The 20,936-nt window shown below is 39.2% G+C and overlaps 1 protein-coding gene across 8 annotated transcripts in view; it reads right to left on the reverse strand.

Moving 5' to 3' along the window:
* The window catches only part of EFR3A (EFR3 homolog A), a 226,565-nt gene that overhangs the window by 17,717 nt on the left and 187,912 nt on the right, over positions 1–20,936 (reverse strand). For 7 of the 8 annotated variants that reach the window (XM_075581953.1, XM_075581960.1, XM_075581966.1 and 4 more), the window contains 6 exons: positions 17,042–17,203; positions 14,744–14,875; positions 11,796–11,863; positions 8,972–9,099; positions 7,903–7,953; positions 4,637–4,725 (listed from right to left, as the gene is read on the reverse strand). In XM_075581953.1, coding sequence (XP_075438068.1) covers positions 4,637–4,725; positions 7,903–7,953; positions 8,972–9,099; positions 11,796–11,863; positions 14,744–14,875; positions 17,042–17,203 — 630 coding nt within the window. The remainder of the gene's footprint in view (positions 1–4,636; positions 4,726–7,902; positions 7,954–8,971; positions 9,100–11,795; positions 11,864–14,743; positions 14,876–17,041; positions 17,204–20,936) is intronic. The other variant, XM_075581952.1, reaches the window with a different exon arrangement.

Here is a 20,936-nt window from a genome sequence, read left to right on the forward strand (position 1 = left end):
CAAACAAAAAACCTCAGTGTCATATCATCCAATGATATCTCATAAGGGGAAAATTATTTCCTTCCCGACTCCAAGACTTGGCAATCGGATTAATCCCTGGATCAACATCCTTCCCATGTATACTTATTTGGTATATCCCTGTATACCTTTCCTTTCTAAAAAGATGTCCAACCTTTTTTTGAACAAATTTATTGTATCTGCCCTCACAGTCTCCATGGGTAATGAATTCCACATTTTAACTGCCCTTACTGTAAATAACCCTTTCCTTAGTTGCTGGTGAAATCTCCTTTCCTCCAACCTTAAGGGATGGCCCGAGTCCTTTGTACTGCCCGTGGGATGAATAATTCTTTTGAAAGCTCCTTGTACTGTCCCCGAATATGTTTGTATATAGTTATCATATCCCCCCTTAGACCCGTCTTTTCAAATGTAAATAAATCTAATTTAGCTCGCCTCTCCTCATTAGTTAGATTGTCCATCCCCTTTATTAATTTGGTGGCTCTTCTCTGCACGCTCTCTAGTTCCATAATGTCTTTTCTAAGTAGTGGTGCCCAAAATTGTACTCCATATTCAAGGTGTGGTCTTATTAATGCTTTGTAAAGGGGCATAATTATGTTTACTTCCCTTTCATCCATTGCCCGTTTAATGCAAGATAAGATCTGGTTTGCCTGTGCAGGTACTGCATGACATTGGGCACTATTGTCTACAAGCATTCCTAAATCCTTCTCCATCAAGGATTCCCCCAATTTATCCCCATTAATTTGTAAGTCACCTTTTTATTCTTGCTTCCCAAATGCATAACCTTACATTAAACTGTATTAAACCTCATCTGCAATTTACCTGCCAAAGTTTCAAGTCTCTCCAAGTCCTTCTGGAGAGAAATTACATCCTGCTCTGATTCTATTACCTTACACAATTTAGTATCATCAGCAAAGATGGAGACTTTGCTCTCAATGCCAAACTCAAGGTCATTAATAAACATGTTAAAAAGCAGGGGTCCCAGTACCGATCCCTGAGGCACTCCACTCACGACTTTAGCCCAACTTGAAAAAGTTCCATTTATGACAACCAGTTTTAAATCCAGGTGCATATATTATTACTGAGTCCAATTTGCTTTATTTTGTACACCAACCTCTTGTGTGGAACCATATCAAAAGCCTTTGTAAAATCTAAGTAGACCACATCAACTGCATTACCCTGATCTAAATGCCTACTTACCTCCTCAAAGAAACAAATAAGGTTAGTTTGTCATGATCTATCCTTCATAAATCCATGCTAACAATTACTATTAATTTTGTTTTACATTAGGTATTCCTGAATATTATCCAGTATTAAACCTTCATTTAGTTTCCCCACTATTGAAGTCAGGCTTACAGGTCTGTAATTCCCCGGTTTTGATCTAGCTCCCTTTTTAAATATAGGCACCACATCTGCTTTACACCAATCTTGTGGTACTGAGCCTGTGGAAATTGAGTTCTTGAATATTACATGTAATGGTTTGGCTATTACTGAACTTAACTCCTTCAGAATTCTTGGATGTATGCCATCGGGGCCAGGTGCCTTATTTACTTCAATTTTTTTCAGGCCGCTTATGAACTTCCTCAGTTAACCAATTGTTCATTAATATGGAGGCCGTGGCTTCCTCCTGCGGCACTACTATTGAAATTGATTCTTCCCTGGTAAACACAGAGGCAAAGAATTTATTTAATGCCTCTGTTTTTTCCTTATCTCCAATAATCTGCCTGCCCATCTCACACTGAAAGGGTCTTAAATTTTATTTTTTTGTTATTAAGGTACTTAAATAACTTTTTAAGGTTGATCTTACTTTCTATTGCAATCCTTTTTTCATTATCCATTTTTGCTCCTTTGATTGCCCTTTTGCAATTTTTGTTACATTCCTTATAATTCTGATACAATGTCTCCGTCCCTTATGACTTAAAGAATCTAAACGCCTTCCTCTTCTTGTCCATTTCCTCCCCTACCAGTTTATTTAGACACATTGGTTTTGACTTATTTCTTTTATACTTATTACCCAAGGGTATACACTGATGTGTGCTTTTCTAACAATGTTTTAAAGACTGACCATTTATCTTTTACATTTTCCCCTGCAAAAACATCATCCCAGTGTATTACTTGTAGATAAGACCTCAGTTTATTAAAATCGGCCTTTCTAACGTTTAAGGTCTTTGTTGAACCCAAGTAATCTGTTTTTTGATAATTTATTTCAAATGAGACCATGTTATTATCACTGTTACCCAAATGTTCCAGGACTTGAATATTTGTTATTACTTCTACATTGTTTGATATGACCAAATCCAGTACTGCCCCTCTCCTGGTTGGTTCCTCAATAATTTGAGTCATATAGTGGTCTTTAAGCACCCCCAAAAAACCTGTTTCCTTTTGCTGTAATGCTAATCTCATTGCCCCAGTCTATGTCTGCATAATTAAAATCACCTATTATGCAAACATGACCTAGTTTTGATGCCTTCTCCATTTGCAAAAATATGTTAGCTTCCTCAATCTCACCGATATTTGGTGGTTTATAGCATATCCCTACAAATATTTTCTTTGTACTTTTACCTCTACTGCTAATTTGTATCCACAAGGTCTCTACGTTTTCATCATTCCCTTCATAAACATCTTCCCTTACAATAGGTTTTAGATCCGGTTTAACATATAAACATACTCCACCTCCTCTTCTATTTGCTCGATCCTTCCGAAAAAGGGAATAACCCTCTAAATGAACTGCCCAGTCATGAGTTTCATTCCATCATGTTTCAGTAATGCCTATGATATCCCTTGCAGCTATTAAATCAAGCTCCCCCATTTTTATCTGTCAGGCTTCTTGCATTAGCAAGCATTTAAGGTTTTTTTCAGCCTGTACTATTATTATCTTAGTTTACTAGTATTATCTGTATGTACTATGTGTGTCTCGCTGCTTTTCACTCACACTTGCCCCCATTCAACCTCCATAACCTCATGTTTCCTCTTCTATTCTATTTGCTAAGTGTTGATAAGTGTAGCGAAATATCTTTCCGTGGTTAGAAATCGTTCTGAATTGTAACAGGATAGGCAAAACTTGTAGTACTGGAAAATAAGCAAAAATATGAGACTTCCTCCATAGATGCTCAGAGGAGCATGGAAAGCCAGGGTTGAGGGTTTGAGCAGCGAGAAGTCCAAGAGTAGTGCCGTAGAAGGGGACAACTCTAGTCCAAGAAGTTAGAAAAGAGTTTGTTAGGTGGTGACACGATTGTCAGGGTGGGGTGAGGGTAGAAAAGGGAGTTTAGAGCTCAGGGAGACCTCAAGGGCTGTAGTAGTAAGACTTTGTTTTTGTTGAACTTTGTATCTATAGGCAAATCTGCCTTTGAAACTTTTTAGTTTTGTTTCTGGAAAGTATTTATGATGCCATCCTAAAAGAAAAATAGATACGTGAGGCACAATATGCATCGGATGAGAATTCACAGAGCCAATGACAATTAAAAGACATTCACTTTTCAAAGGAGAGAAAGAAAATTTTCATTTCACTTGTAATTAAATCTCCATATGCAAAAAAGGCTGTACAGCAATATAAAATCCTTCTATGGAAGCTAATTATGTTGATCATTGCCATATGAACATCTCCCCTACAGAAAAATGACATCCAAAAATCGCAAGATGATGTATATGGAGGAAAATCGATGCAAAGCATCCTTAAACTTTACCGATAAATCAAAATAGACCAATGATATTTGAACTTTCTAAAATGCTGAAAAAAGTTTTCATTCAGATGAAAAAAAAAACAAAAAAAAACTTTAAGCATGCCTGAAAACAGCCTTTCCACTAAATTAGCTTTTTTGACTTTGCATGTTCCGTGTTTCAATTACCTGCAATTCTAATTTAGTTCAAGTTGTGTTTTACTCCTATGATACTGTTCACTGATCTAAAATGCACAAAGTAAAACGTACATTGATGACAGATGTTTTCTGATTAGCGGAAGTAGATTACTGCAGTACGTCAATGGCCCATTTGCTTTCCCTATTGCTAAATTGTTTTATGTCTACCTTAAGTCTTTAAACCCAATTAGATATGAGCAAATCACTGTATTCCTTGCTGCCATGCTTGCAAACCTTCTTACAGTACCTCACTACAATGCCAGCAGTCAAACTACACAAGGAAAACGCAAATCGGTTCAGACAGCTGTCTGAAAACACCGCAGGCCATATTACGGTATTAGTAAGAAGTGCCGCTCCACAAGACGCCTTCTGCGACAAAGGAATCGGCTAGAAGGGGATTTATTTACAAAATGACTAAGATGCAGGAAGGAGTAGCACTGCTTAGTACACATGCGCCTTGGCTTCACACTAAAATAACTTTTGCTTCACAAAAAAAAAAAACCTGAAGGAGTTTCTTGTAACTCTAAAGCAACGAGTTTATTCAAAAGCATAACACCAAATATCTGCATTGATCATTTTGCTTTTTACCAACAAATAATGTAGCTTATAATTCTGAAAGATGCAATTAAATTACTAAAGCACAGTTTGCTAGAAATAAAGTAATACTTGTAGTTAGTTCCCCATACTGTTGCAGAAGAACCTCTCATAGAAGAGAATTATGACCCTCACATATAATAACCGATAGTGTAATCCGTTCCATACTGTACCTTGTCCTCCGTGTTGCTTCCAGTTAAAATATCCACCTGGATAGATATGGTGTCCACAATGCTCTTTCTTCTGGAAAGCTTATCTTCATCTGTTGGAAATATGAAAATATCTCATCTTGCTGTTCTCATTGCATGCACAAAACATACTTTATACAACTTTAATGAATAGAGCAGATAATTCAAAAAGCTAAAAAAAAAAATCTTACTATTTGAATTGTGCTGCAACAAATATTTAATCATCAGGCAGAAAAGTGAATACTGTACTTACTGTACCCGAAGGAAAAAGGAAGCAATATTTGACAATCCCAACAAAAACGTAAAACGAAACATGCAAAAATGACCAACCCCCATCATTTAAAACTATACGCCACTAAAATAACATTGCCGAATCATGTGTTAATGCGCAAAGGTAGAGAACGAGTTGTGGGATTATAATGGCCGTCAGCTTTATTTACAAATAAAACACCTTTACAAAAACATACAATTTGATGGCACATAAGAAGCACTTGCTTGGCCCACGTGGTCTGCTCATATTCTTATCTGCTGTTACACTGGCGACACACTTTATTCGAGCTCGGCTAGTCCCACGAATTCGGGTATACCCGGGTGTATTGAGGTTTGTGACTGTTTTCTGCCCGAGTGCATTGAGGTATTTTCCAGGCAGGGATTGAAGCATTTTATTCCCGCTGGCTGCAATACTGCACAGTATATATATATATATATATATATATATATATATATATATATATATATATATATATATATATATATATATATATATATATATATATATACTGCATTACAATTCATGAATTTATGCCATCTGGTAGACACGCGAAGCATTGCAGCCTATTAAATCCTAATCATTATCATTTAACAGATCAGCCGCCCGTCAGACAGGCATGAACCCAGGCTGGGAAGGCAAACGCAACGGGGCTTGTCAGAGGTGAGGAGCGGCGCATTCCAGGTATCTGCCAGGTACATACTGGGTATTTGCTCGAATAAAGTGTGTCGGTGCAGTAAGTCCAAATCCGATTTGATCGTTGGCTTTCAACAGATAATCATTAAACACTTCTAAGCTTTGCATGATTATTCCATACAGAACCAGCTTCAAAGCTAAACTTCCACAATAATTTACTTACTCTGTTAAGTCGATGCCCCCCTCTAGGTCAACTATAGAGTTGGCTTGAGACTTTTGCTATTCCTGTTGCTGACAGTAAAACGTATCTATATAAATGTAGTACTCTATTTCTGGTTAAGCAGTCCTGACGTATTTTGCCTGACGCAAGTTCAAATAAAAGTACAAAAGTAACAATTCAAACGCTCATTAACTACTTGAGCAGAAAGCATTATTAATCATTTCTCATGCATAATGTTGTCTTTTCTATTCCCACTGAAAGGAGTCTTATCTTTATACTATGGGTTAAAATGGTATTAACATCTAAAGTGTTTTGTCAAACATTATGCCAACCGTGTGTACAGTATAGATTTTTAAATAATGTATTTGCTCTTACAATTCCCACTTATACCATTGATTACATGAAGGCCTTATCATTGTATGTACAGTCCCTCTCAATGAAACCCTTGCGTATGCACTAAGAAAGCTGTTCAACGTAATACCGAATGTGTAAAATCTCAATTTCATCTGCTTTATCATACAATACCTATGAAATCATTCAGCATATTGCTTATAATAATCTCTTTAGCAACGTAAAGTTACTTCATTAAACAGGAAAAGTAGTAGATATTTAAAAAGGTTTAAATTTCCAATAGGCTGGTAAGTTGAGCATAATATTCTAGGATTGCAACATATCTTCACATAAGCTTGATTTACAAGAAAATATAGCAGTAGAACATCACTGTTTAAGCAGAAATCTGCCCTGGCCATGTATTGGGAGGACAGGGTTGAATCACCACAAGCGGTCCCCGGAGCTGATTCGTGGTACCCCGACATCCGGGAAACCCCATGTTCTCAAGATATTACTCCTTTTGTCGAGGGAGGAAGAACATTTCCTCCAGGACAGAAAATATCCTCTGACCCGCACGATCCAGGATGGCCAAACGAAAGCGGCGACACTGACATTGCAGCCTTCTATTGGTGACCAGATGGGCAGGTTTGCAGGTATATCAAACGGCGGCAAAAAAAACAACCTACAAATATCTTGGGAACTGGGGTTTTCCCTGTATTTCGAGGGACCATCGATCATCTTCGAGGACCACCAGGTTTTGGGTAAGGTTTTATCAAAAATATATCCTAGAGGAGGGGGACGATTCCTCTAAAAAAGCTGCACTGAATCTCAATAATGGATGGTTCTCTCTCTTTCTGGTCTTATGAATAATGTGTTTTCCCTCAGATGCACCTATCTCCGAAGACAAATGGTATTGTATTAAAGTGGCAGCGCATCTGTTTGTTTACCTGTATTTAATGTAAACATGCTGTACATACAAATAAAATAAAAAAACACTGAAGATAATGACCTATGGTATCTCCTGGGAAGATATATACATCTACAGCACTTTCATGGAACTATTTTGACCCATTTATATTGCCTCAGATGCTTAGATACCCTTGAGGTATTGGAAATCTGTCTCATTCCCAGTGCTTCTTTCAAGGCATACATGTTGAGGTAATTTAGGATATCCTGAAATAAACATTGCAAATGTTGCTCTCTGGTTGTCTGCACCATTATATCAAACTCAGTACACATGTCGGATGGTCTCTTTCCAATGATCTTGAACATTTTTACTGTTTCTCTTCATTACACCTCTCTATACAACTGTACGTCATTCTGGCCTTATCAATGCTTTTGTTTGAGCAATTCCAATATGGTAAATTACAGGTTCCATTCCTCTTAATTGAAGAGAGTGTAAGATCAAAGAACACATGTGTGTGTGTGTATATATTATATATATTTATATATATATATTTTTTTTTTCTGTTCCGTAGATATAGTATTACAAAAAAATAATCAAAATTTCAAGTCAATAAAAATAATAGAAAGAAGAGACAAGTCCTAGTATTCTAAACATTCTAACCTAATTCAAGCAAAGTAATGACTACAATACTACATAAGCACTGGCATTATGCCAAACCACTACTGTACACACTATTTCAAACTACACAAAAGCAAACACGCCAACATGTTTTACTCAATTCTACAGAGGTTTTCTAAAGGCCTACGGTTCAAAAGGATGAGGTATGATACATCAGTCTAGGGTATATCAGCACGATAAATTAAGCAGGTTCAGCTACGTATACAGTTTACCTTCAGTTTGGTACCTGCTTTTACGCATTTTTTTGACTGATGGAAAGAGAGCTACATTTAGAAGAACAGAAGAAGATAAAGAATTTTGTAAAAACAAACAGCAAAGCACAGGTCAAATCTGCTGAACACATTACCCACAAAGCTTATTGTAGAACTGGATCGTACAACAAAGGATTCTGCTTGAATGCAACAATCTATAGTTCTAAATGCCTTCTAATTAATGTTTTGTGTCCAGGCTAATTTACTACTGTACCGTTTTACATCTTTAATGGCTCACGAAATAGCCCAGAGCATATTTAGAACCTTCTCCCCCAGCTGCTATTGCTGGTGACATACGGTAGCTTTGGGATAACATCTACAATAAAAGGCAAGGTAGTTCGGCAATGCAAGTACAGTATAAATATTTAGAGACATGTTTTTAACCCCAAATTAAAATAAAGTCAGTTTTAATTTTCCATTGTTACTTTTCCAGAGGAAAAAATGCTAATCTATTTTGCACAACGATTTTCTACAAGTTTCTTCGTCAGACGCAGACTGGAATTGGCACATTCCTCAGAGACTCATCTAGTACCGGTACTTCTATCACGCACCCAGAAAGAAAACATTAGAATTGACCTTTCATGCCACATGGTTACCAGCTTATTGATTTGCAGTGAGTCTTTGCCTGTGTCTGAAGTGATGTTCACCCTGTAAGATATTCTCCACTTCTGCGGGCCCATGTACTAAGAGTCATACATGGAATCTCTGGTGTAAAATCGACGCACCGAAATTACAAATTATATTGGCAGTGAAACTTCATTACATTTTGTACCCTCCAAGAAAAAGCAAAATGGTTCTGGTTGTAATATACAGCAGATAAAGCCAATCATATTTTCCTCGATGTCAGTGAGTCACGCGGGAACCTAATCACTGGCATCAGATCCTCGCTGTACCCCACTGTGGGGTGGGTATAGGAGTGCCAGTGTCTCCACCTACTCATGGGAAGGCAAGTCTGGCTATATCAGTATTTTAATACCCAGTATATTTTCATCTCCCATCCCTTGAGAATGTATGATCTTTTAGTTCTTACCTGTTACTTGGGGTACATAAGGTATTGACAACCTTTCAACGCTGTAACCGCTGCCACCCAATGATTCTACAATCTTGTTGGTCAGGAAAAACACATTTTTATCATGCTTCTCCAGAGATTTCGGAAGACTGTTAATGACACACGTTACGATTAAGATTTTAGAAAGTTAACTTCAGTTGTACACATTCTCATTCTTCAATCTGCACATTCATTATTTTGGGTTCACTGATGTAGTATTTTCCTTTTTAAGTATTCAACACAGCATAATATACCAAGGTTTAATTGTACAATGTGCTCAGGAAAAAAGGGACCGTTTTTCATCATATTTTATATTTTTCTCGCTCAATCCTCATGAAAATGTTGCCAATTGTAGGTCTGTTCTGTAGATTAACACTATATAAAGAAGCACAATGTAGACAATCAACTGTTAACTAAATGGATGTCACTGTATTATTTCAACAAGTACCAGATACATTGGGGTAGGTTCATGTTCATTAAATGAGAAATATACGTTTTTCCTTTGTAGCTCATAAATGTGTTAAACTGTTTTACTCGAATGTGAAACACTAAGATTACTAGAACGTTTGAATTCAGTGTGTGTTCAAAATGTCCCCCTCCTTTTGACCCCCCCCCCCCGAAGAAGAAAACACCCTGGTCTGATTGCATAATCGATTATGCATTGATCTAGCTGCTCCCACTCCTGAACGATACGCTGTTTTATGAATGCGTTTTTTTAGTCCTTCTAGCAACCAACCTTTATCAGGAAACATTTTATGTAAGCGTTTTGGACCATAATTCTTGCTCCGTCTCAAGCACTTTATAATGTGCTTATCGTCTTCACTAAACACTATTCTGTAACTATGCACTTGATTTGGTCACCATGCTATTACCCATTCCAAACAATATTTATTAGATTATCAAATAATTCTCACAATTAATAATGTATGGTGATAGACCTATAGTTGCTCAAATGTTCATGAAAATCAAATGATTATTCTGCAAGGTATAACAAAAAAAAAAAAACAGATTTTTTTTTTCTGAACACAGTGTACATTAATTACTAATCACATACCTATTTCAAAATTAAAATACCACAGTTCCTTAAAAGTACTTTGAATTTAACAAATGATGAAAGAGCGCCTTTAAGATTTGAGATATATATTTGGATTTCGGTTTGGTTTAAATTAGAAGCTTAAAAATGTTTTTATAAGTGGGATAACTGTACAGTAACTGATGCTCTTCACAGACAGCTTCACAGCAAGACTTACACCCTGAGAAAGTGTAATATATTCATGAGAAATCTGCCTTCTCCTAAGGTTAGCTGTCAGAAAGTTTAGAACATTTGTAAATGATGGCAGTGCCAAAGGCTGGTATGTGCCTATAACGTTTACTGTGAACCTGATTTTACTCATTTGCAGTACAACATTTCTCTGGAGGCTGAAAACGTCCAATTCAGCATGAACGCCTTTTTATAGGATGCAAATTTCGAGTCTGTAGAGGACAACAAACGTGGTCACTGTCTTCTAAGCCATATTTTGTTAGCTTTGCAGACACTTCAGATATCCTGCAATACCTTTCCATAGAACACAATATTCTCCTTAGCGGAAAGAGACTACAAAACATTTGTACATGTTTCCTGAAGGCTGAAACTACAGTTTGTGCAATTAATTGTTAGTCTGATTTTAAATGTGTTAAGAATTCTCAAGAGTGGCATGAACACCATGAAACTTTTGCCCAGAAATGCTCCATTACTGAAGCATAACATCATGCCAAAGTAACATTTGCAATAAAAGGAACAAAAAATATAAAATATAAAAAAATTGTAATTTAATGGTGCCAGACCCTGTATACTCCGGATTGGTTCATGTCACACTATATATATTTATAAGAGTTAGTCCAGTATTTCAGGCTGCATTTTTTATTTGGCGCACCCACACTTTTTATTTTTCCGTTGTTCACTAACATTTGCAACACTGTCAAATTATTTAAAACCGTCAAAGTGTAACATACATATATATCCTGCTCCCTGAAAACTATTGGAAGTTGCTACCTCATTTTCAGGCACCTACTATCCATGCTAATCACTATAGACCGCCCTACTTAATGCAGAAGTCAAGGTCAGGATGGTACGATTTATAATATTTGTATATTTTTACATCCACATTGTACTGTGCAGCAGAATATTCTGGTTCCTTTTAAACTATACGATTACTACTGTGAATGGAGCACATCCTGCTAATAAGCATAATAATAATAATAATGTATAGCACTCTATTGTGGGTTGAAGCGCTGATTTTAAAAGGCTGATAAATCAGTGCTAGTCATTGTTGCCGCTTCATTCCTCTCTTCTGTGCCAGATCAATGTCTATATTAGTTGTGGTTTTAGTAAATGTGTTTTTAAGATATGCTGCTAAAGATAACTGCTAAAAGAAATAGAAATGTAACACATGCATATGTTTTTACAAAAGCTTAGAAATCCATTCGCCATCCCCTTTCCCTCCCCAAGGTCTTTAGCAGGGTGAGCATAATGTACATGGAATAGACCTGGAGGACAAGGTGAGCATCTAACCCCCAACTGCTTGAGTCCCTCTCATAGCTTCGAGGAGCAACCCTTGACAGTGAAAGCAGATTTAAATCCCCACTGGCTCTACATGAGCACAATGTGCCTGTCGGTCCCAGAATGGCACCCTCGAGACCCACTTCCTGTGCCATTCCACGAATGACATGGTAAAGGTACAGGGTTAAAAAGGCTGAGAGCGACCCTTCATTGAAGAAAATAAAGCTTTAAATCACATAGAACATATATTTAAATCGGCACACGCACCTGCATTTGTCTCTAAAAATTATTTCAGGCAAGAAATAGGGCGCGTCCACGTTTCTTGTTTCTATGACCTAAGAGACAAATGAAAATGAACCATCAATTTATTATGAATCATGAAGAATGCCTTTATTTTATAGATGTTCATTTTAAAGCCAGCTAAACAAACATGCTTTGTAACAGCATTTTGTTTGTTCTCTAACCACCATACATAGCAAACTCCGATAAATGCATGGAATAAATCTTCAGCAGCATTCTGTCTTCAGGCTTACGTACAGTATTCTAATTTCAATGCACGTTAGTCTGAAACTAATTGGATATGATGAGATACAATCTTCCAGAGATTAATATGCAGGTTTACTTCTGCACATTCTGTTTTTTGTATTTCAAAATAGCTGCTTCTTTGTTCCGGCCATAAGTTCCCTTTCCACAGTGCATATCCAAAATGCACAAATATATACACAAAGGTAGAGAATCAGTATAGCTCATTATTTTTAAATACAATACTAGACAGCTTTTACCCCCCTTTAGCAATAAAAAAATATTAAAATATAATGAATACAAGGGTACAGAATCCACATTGAGATTTTACAACAGCAAACCCCTTTTCTTCCCAAAATGCATACAGTAGGTAAGAATAAATTCAGTTTATGATATTGTCTTTAGCAATAATAAAGAACACTCGTAAGTACGTTCATGTCTGAGACGAGTCCACAAGCCTGCCTTATCCCATTATCGCACAGCATACTGTGCTTCCACTGCAGCAAAGGATTCTGGGTAATGGAATACAAATGAGCATTCAGTGTGTCACTTTTTGCTTTTTCTTCACTTTAACATGGATCCCTATAAGCCCTAGCCTGCTGTTTTACACAGCCTTTAAAGCAAAGCGTAGATTAGATTATTTTCTTTATAAATATGAGAAACACAGGCATTACAGGAGCGCAATTTAGATTTTTTATTTGCATAGCAGTAACACACTGGGGTAATTACTGCAGCAAAGACCATATATCCAAAACCATGGGCGTTTTAAAGAAACCTAAAAATACATATGACAGGGTTAAGGGACAATTACTGGCAGGGGAAAACTCTAATGGAATGGAGAGCACAGACAACTGATTTTGCTCTGCAGAGTTTGAAGAATTGCCATGGAGGGGGTATTCTCCACATTTTTGTCAGAAAATAAATTGGTCTTGAAATAGATACATTACATATCAAATATAACAGATTACGGTTTCTTTTCAGTGCAGTCAATTAGCCATGAAGAATAAACTCATAACCCTCGAATCAGATGTAGAAAAAGAAAAACATCTTCAGGTAGAGAAACTTTAATTTTCAACATTTGTTATACTGTTAGTGCCAGTGAACGATTTCCCCGGTCAGAGGACTATCACCATGGGGCATATAATTGGACTAAATCCTAAACAATTATCTAACACTTTGAAGTCCATCACTACAGGGATGCTCCTCACCACACACATGCCAACGCACAGCACATAAAGCACTCTACGATCTGTGCTGATTGTGGCATTCTTCAAATTGGCCTATTATGCATAAAAAACTGCAGGTTAAAGAACTGTGTGTGTAAGGGATTAAAATGAATCGGTGTGTAAGGGATTAAAATGAATCGGTGTGTAAGTGATTAAAAAGAATCGTGTGTAAGTGATTACAATGAATCGTGTGTAAGTGATTACAATGAATCGGTGTGTACCGTAAATTCCGGACTATAAGCCGCAACTTTTTCCCCACGCTTTGAACCTCGCGGCTTAAACAATGTCGCGGCTAATATATGGGCTTTTCCCGCTTTCAAATTTTTTTTTTCAAAAAAACACATTCTGTGACGTGCTCAGTTTTTTGGCGGCATGAAGCTTTCATTAGACCAGGCCTGCACAACACGCGGCCCGCGGTGGCTTTCTGCTCTCCCCCTCCCTCCCTCCCGAGTCCACTCTCCCGCCCCCCCGCGAGCTCGCTGTCACCATCCCCCGCGAGCCCGCTGTCACCATCGCCCGCGAGCCCGCTCTCCCCCTCGCAGAGTAGCAGCGCGCTCTAGCATTGAGGCACTTCCTGCCTGCTGCTTGCTAGAGCGTGCATGCACTCCTGCTGGGACGGCAGAGTTATTTACTGCTTGGATGGCAGAGGTATTTACTGGTTAATGTGAGGTGCTGGGGGGTTAATGTGAGGTGCTGGGGGCTTGATGTGAGGTGCTCAGGGGTTAATGTGAGGTGCTGGGGGGCTTGATGTGTGGTGCAGGGGGGGTTGATGTGTGGTGCAGGGGGGGTTGATGTGATGTGCTGGGGGTTAATGTGAGGTGCTGGGGGTTAATGTGAGGTGCAGGGGGAGAGTGATGGGAGGTGCAGGGGGAGAGTGATGGGAGGTGCAGGGGGAGTTGATGTGAGGTGCAGGGGGGGTTGATGTGAGGTGCAGGGGGAGTAGGCACCTGCGGCTTATAGACGTGTGCGGCTTATTTATGTTCAAAATAATATTTCTTTTTAAATTCAGTGGGTGCGGCTTATATTCAGGTGCGCTCAATAGTCCGGAAATTACGGTAAGTGATTATAATGAATCGGTGTGTAAGTGATTATAATGAATCAGTGTGTAAGTTATTATAATGAATTGGGGTGTAAGTGATTATAATGAATCGGTGTGTAAGTGATTATAATGAATTGGGGTGTAAGTGATTATAATGAATCGGTGTGCAAGTGATTATAATGAATCAGTGTGTAAGTTATTATAATGAATAGGTATGTACGTGATAATAATGAATCGGTGTGGAAGTGATTATAATGAATCAGTGTGTAAGTTATTATAATGAATTGGTATGTACGTGATAATAATGAATCGGTGTGGAAGTGATTATAATGAATCAGTTTGTTCTCACAAAAAACTGTCCGACTTGTTACGGAAAACGGAAAATCTTTTCTTCCCCATTGGACGGTTTTGGACAGAAAGTACAATACCTTGCTGACATGCTGGCAGAAGGCAGGAACTGAAATCATCTGACTTAGAAAGTTGAGATAAGCTGCCACCAGAGCCATGATGCTACAGCGGTTAATCATCTGCAGGTTATCTTCATTAGTAATCGCGATATCCTGGTGAGAGACAAGGACAGCAGCAAAGCTATAGGATTGTAGGATTTAAGGATCCCGGCTCTGTCACCGTGCAAAGAGGCTCTGAGTATGTACAGATGTAGCAGGCACTATTACACCTGTAGGTGCATGCTCTTGTAGGTGAAATAGTGCGTTAGCCACGCCTCATTTTGCATGCAGCGAATTCAAGACAACGGCCATTTCTCCCACTGGCGCCATGTCTATGAGCCGAAGCGATGTGCCTGCGAGTGCAAGAACGTCTGCTACATCTCTATGTGATAATCCAGTCATGCAATGAGGTACAATTGCACAGCAGTACATAGAATTTCTGGTATATACCGTACATGTCCCTTTGAAACTAAGTAATCATAAAGGCAAAATCATGTGTGTAATCCGAAATCAGTCCCTGCTGACCTGTAATTAAATGAAAATAAATCACTTATTCTTTAATACAAAGGTTGATTTGTAACTGTACAAAAATGCACAGTACAGGTTTGGACAAAAACGGCGTTTTGTAGCATATAAGGTTAAAAATTAGGCAAAGTAGTCATTTCTGATATCAAGTTATGTAAAAGAATATATTTTAACAAAATTAGCATGAGACAAGCTCTCTTAAAACATGAAGGAATATTTATGCATTCCTACATTTTCCATACAAATAATTCAACAGCGGTTTTAACATTTTGGCCTGAAAAATCATTTACCGAAGGACAGGGGAGATGTTTAACAAATAAGGGCAAATGGCTTAAAAGGATTGGCTGTGTGAATAAGGACTGTTGATTTCTGCAAAGTGACTATGAAAACGTGTGCAACGTATCGAAAGGCTTAAAATGGCCATTTCGCTTTCAAACTGATGCAAAGTCAATTTCGTGTTGTATCTTTAAGCGCCAATGCAGGGGTGTCAAACTCCAGTCCCCAAGGGCCGCCAACCGGCCAGGTATTGGGGATATCCCTACTTCAGCACAGGTGGCTCAATCAGTGTATCGATTGAGCCACCTGTACTGAAGCAGGGATATCTTTAACATCCAAACTGTTGGTTGCCCTCGAGGACTGGAGTTGGTCACCCTTGCGCTAATGTATGGAAGTGCTTTCTGCCAACTTTGTAGCACTAATATCATTATGTGCTTTGGAACATCATTAAAGGACGAGTTATAGACAAAGGAACCTGGTGCACTATTAAAAATAGATGCATCATAGTTTTTGTATCTTGTCAACATTGTGGATCTGTGTGTTTGCGTTGAATAATACCACCAGCTCTGAAGTGTCATTTACTGAACACCTAAGAGACTGGCAGCAAAAATAAGAAATCTACTGTCAAATATTGGTAGTATGATAAATATCCCACACTTTGAAAACTGAAAAGCTGTCTGCTTTGTCATTACACACAAAATGCTGTTGTATTGTATGTCTTTATTTATATAGCGCCAAAAGTGTATTCAGAGCTTCACAAAGAATACAGTAAAGGGAATTAAAATAATACAATAAGTGCAGCAAAATCAGACAATAGGAAAGGAAATCCGTGCCTGAAGAGCTTACAATCTAAGAGGTATGGTGGGAGACTTACAGAGACAGCAGGTGAGGGAATAAGTGCTGTGTATGGCAGTGCTTGGCCACAATGTGTCGTAGGAGTAGTTGAGTGTGGGACAGTAACCATGAGTGCAGGCTGTTGGGATGCTTAACTTGTAGGGCGAGTTTTAAGGTTAGTCAGTATTAAATCAGAAGGTTAACAACATTTACAGAGGAAGAGATGGTAGGCTGCATGGGTGATATCAGGTGTGTGTCTTGGTTCAAGCTTAGGGTAGATCCCCAGCAGCAGGAAGGAGTAGATAGAGGGTGTGAATAGAGGATCTGTGTGGGTGCTTTTTATTGAGGGGTAAAAAAAGTTGTTGGGAGAGAGGTGTATAAATAATGGTGCAGTGGGGAGTGGGGAAATTAGAGAGAACAGAGACGTTCACAAAGTAGTGAGGAAACAGTAAACAAAAAAAAAGCAATCAGGAGGGCATGGTGAGATGCAGTCCAGGTATTGGAGGATAGGAAGTGTACAAAGAAACATAGCATGTTGTATTGTACAAGACAACTGCTATGCAAATGAATATGGATGAGCATTGTGGCAATATATGAACAATTTGTAAATCAAGAAGAAAAGTGAACATTGTTATGAAAACTTACTTGCAAAGCTATGGCCACTCGAATAAGATCAATGACTACTTCTTCATTAGCCAATTCAATGGTCACAAGAGCCAAAGTCGTAAAAAGCAACTCATGGTTCTTTTGCATGTTATCATCTTCTTTGGAGCCGAGGTAAATGTGTCTGTACAACTGCTGGCCATGCTAAACAATCGGATGACAAACATGTATGTTGAAATAGAACGACAAATTCAATAACAAGAGGAAATGCTTTTGGTACAGTTACAATTAATGCATAGATAAATAAATGCTATGTTCAAACTTTCCCAGTCATGTCAAGTTGGGTTTCTACAGGTATATTTTTTTCTAATTTTATGAAGGCCTTTGATACGGTTGATGATGTCCACAATAAACCCTACGGGTAGTCCTCGCTATTCAACGTTTCACTTTACAACAAATGGCATATCCAGCGCTTTACAATGCAGCCCTATGGGCCGTTTTTCTACGCCGCAATGCGTTATCCAACGCCTGAATGCGTTATCCAACGCTCACCGCCACTGATTAACATGGGACTCACTTTACAACGGTTTCACTATCCAACGCTACTTCCAGAACGGATTCCGTTGGATAACCGAGGACCGCCTGTAATTATTAAGGTAGCTAGATTGGTTATACCGGTCATTTTAAACCAATTAAACCAATAGTTCATTTTAAACCAATTAAACCAATAGTTGCATTTGTTTTGTTTTTTACTTATTTTTATTGACAGTTTTCAAGTGGGGTACAGAAGGTAAAATAGGAGCATTAAGGATGTCATACAGCAAAAACCAAAACACAGGCGGCCCGGACCCACAGATACATATGTAATAGCCAAATTGTTCGGGTCCTCCTTGACATTTCATAATTCAACAGCTAAATAATAGTGGACACAACATAATGGACACGACAAAACAAAGGGAAAAGAGGGGGGGGGGTGGGTGGTAACATCATTTGCAGAGGTCTAAAGTTATTTTTTTCTGTATGTAACAGGACAAATCTAATGTTCCTAAGGAATATGTATACTTAATATTTATTACTCTATCTCATTTGGATAGTGGCTCTGTGCCAGAGCAGCCAGGCCCAGGAGCTTCGCCGTCTCCTATTTACATCCATGTCACTTCTCTGATATCCCTCTGGCAAACCATGGGTCCCAGGTCTAGGAGAACTTGAGGCATCTCTCTCTCCCCGGAAGGCCATGAGTTTTTCCATTGTAGAGATATGCCATATTGAATGTTTTACCATGGCCATTGAGGGGGCTTCCTGTTTTTTTCCAGGATGCCGCAATACAGCATCTCGTGGCTGACATAATATGAGAAATCAGCTTGCCTGAGGCTCTTGGGATATCTTGAACTAGTCTGCCTAGTAAGATGGACCAAAAGTCAGGTCTCAGATCCACATTTAGTAGTGTATTAATAAGTAGATAGACCCCGTCTCCATAGGGGGACAAGTTTCGGGCAGTTCCGCGAAATGTGTGACAATAAGCCATTTTGTCCGCAACCTCTTAAACAGGCCGGCAAGTGACTTGAATATCGCATGGAGCCTAACTGGAGTCATATACCAGCGGAATAATAGTTTATAGGAGTTCTCTTTGACCACAGTGCAGATCAAACTTTTTGCTGCGGTCTCCCAGATATCAACTCAGTCTTCATTGTCCAGGACCTCACCTAGCTCATCCTCCCATTTTAGCATATAGAAATATTTATTATCTGTCCCAGAGCTGATTAGGAAACAGTACAAGGCATAAATCATGCCCCTCTCTTGAAATCTGTTCTTAAATAGAGTTTCAAAATAGGTGCGTGTAGGAGGATCAACCGCCTCGCAAAACTGGGTGACAAAATGTTTAACCTGGAGATATCTGAATACTTCCGAGAGTGGCAGGTTCCTTTTTTTTTTAGCTCTAGGAATTGAATCTCAGTATCGGTGAACAGGTCCCCAACTCTGGTAATACCAGCTGCCCTCCAAACTTGTAATGTCCCCAACGGTCTGCCTGGGTCAAAATCTGGGTTACCAAAAAGCGGGATCATGGGGGAGCTGAAGTTTTTAAGTTTAAATTTCAGACAATCCCAAAGTGTCAGTGAATGTCTAATCACTGGGTGAGAGATAGGGTTTGGTAGTCTGCCAGATTTGGTCAGCCATAAAAGAGTTTTAATATCTGCTGGTTTGGACTCTGCATTCTCGATATCTACCTAGCCTCATTTGCGGCTCAGAGCTCTAAAGCAGAATCTGACTCAGCTGGGAGGCCTGATAGTACCTCAAAAGACTAGGGAGGCCTAGCCCACCTTTCACCGTGGGTCTATATAATACCTCTTTTGACCCTTGGGTGCTTTCTATTCCATACAAATTTTGTGATGTTGGATTGGAGGTCCTCGACATCTGTAACTGGAATCTAATAGGGAGAGTGCGGAAAAAGGACTTTATCCGTGGTATGAGATTCATTTTAATAGATGCAATTTTGCCAATCCATGTTATGTTATATTTAGCCCATGTTTCTAGATCCTTCTTCAGGTTTTGAATTAGTTTGGGGTAGTCGAATTTGTATAGAGTTTCATATGATTTAGTAATGTTGATTCCAAGATAGGGGATATAATGAGATTGCCATGAAAAATCGAAATTAAGTTTTAGGAGCTTGACTGTCATTGGGCAGGTTGACCGGTAGTGCCAGATATTTTGTGTGATTAATTTTGAAGCCCGACCTACTTCCGAAATCGTAGAGGGATTGGTAGAGATTTGGGAAAGAGATCAGATGGCGCGAGAGGGTCAAAAATACGTCGTCCGCAAATAACGACATTTTATAGTAGATATTCCCAATAGCTATCCCTGATATGTTGGGGTTCAATCTAATGGAGGCCGCCAGGGGCTCAATGGAGAGAGCAAACAGAAAAGGACACAGAGGGCACCCCTGCCAAGTGCCATTAGTTGTTTGTATTTTATTTGAGATGAGGCCAGCGCATCTGACTCTACCTGAGGGGTGCTGATATAGGCCTCTGATCGCTTGTAGGAAGCGCCCTGCGAAACTCATATGTTTGAGTACAGAGAATAGGAAGTCCCAGTTGAGTCTATCAAAGGCCTTTTCGGCATCTACAGAGGCATAGGAGTCTGTTGCTGAGAGCGTCAGGCCTACAATGCGGCGTACATTATCTGCGGCTTGTCTGGTAGGGATAAAACCCACCTGATCGTGGTGCACCAGGTACACTTAATGTAGGTCCTCACCAGCTTCTCCCCCACAATCTCACGTCCTCACCAGCTTCTCGCCACACATTCTCCCGTCCTCACCAGCTTCTCTCCCCACATTCTCCTGTCCTCACAAGCTTCTCCCCCACATTCTCCCATCCTCACCTGCTTCTCCCTCATTTCCCTGTCCTCACCAGCTTCTCCCCCACCTCCATTAACACACTTCAACCCCTCCCCTAGGCTCGCCACTCCCCCTCCCTGTGATGCGGGTCTTTACGCATGTGTGGCGACAGAGGGCGCACACCCAGTGTGTGATTGTGAAAGTTGAGCCCGAATTCCGTTGGGGCCTAATGTCCGTGTAAGGACCACCTGAGTGGGCTCCTTTTGCCGACGGGTAATGCCCTGCAGCACAGGCAGGAACTGGAAAGAGGGTGGGCAGAGAAAGGGACCCTAACTGTGGTGGGCTGGATAAAATAATTTGGCAGGGCCGTATTTTGCCCACCCCTGGTTCACATGACGTGATCCCTGTTTATGAAATATTATTGCTGCAGAGTCTGAAAACCCTTCATCAAGACTTTAATTGTTTATATTTCACATGTAAAGCGCTATTAACCATATGGAAGCTTTAAAGTCATTTCCAGTTAAATTCATGAAAAAAAAACCTAAAAAATTGATGATACAAACCACATGAGACTATATTTTTCAGTGTAAAAATAACAGGCTTTGG

This window comes from Ascaphus truei, chromosome 2 (genome assembly GCF_040206685.1).
Source record: "Ascaphus truei isolate aAscTru1 chromosome 2, aAscTru1.hap1, whole genome shotgun sequence".
In the NCBI taxonomy this organism is placed as follows: Eukaryota; Metazoa; Chordata; class Amphibia; order Anura; family Ascaphidae; genus Ascaphus; species Ascaphus truei.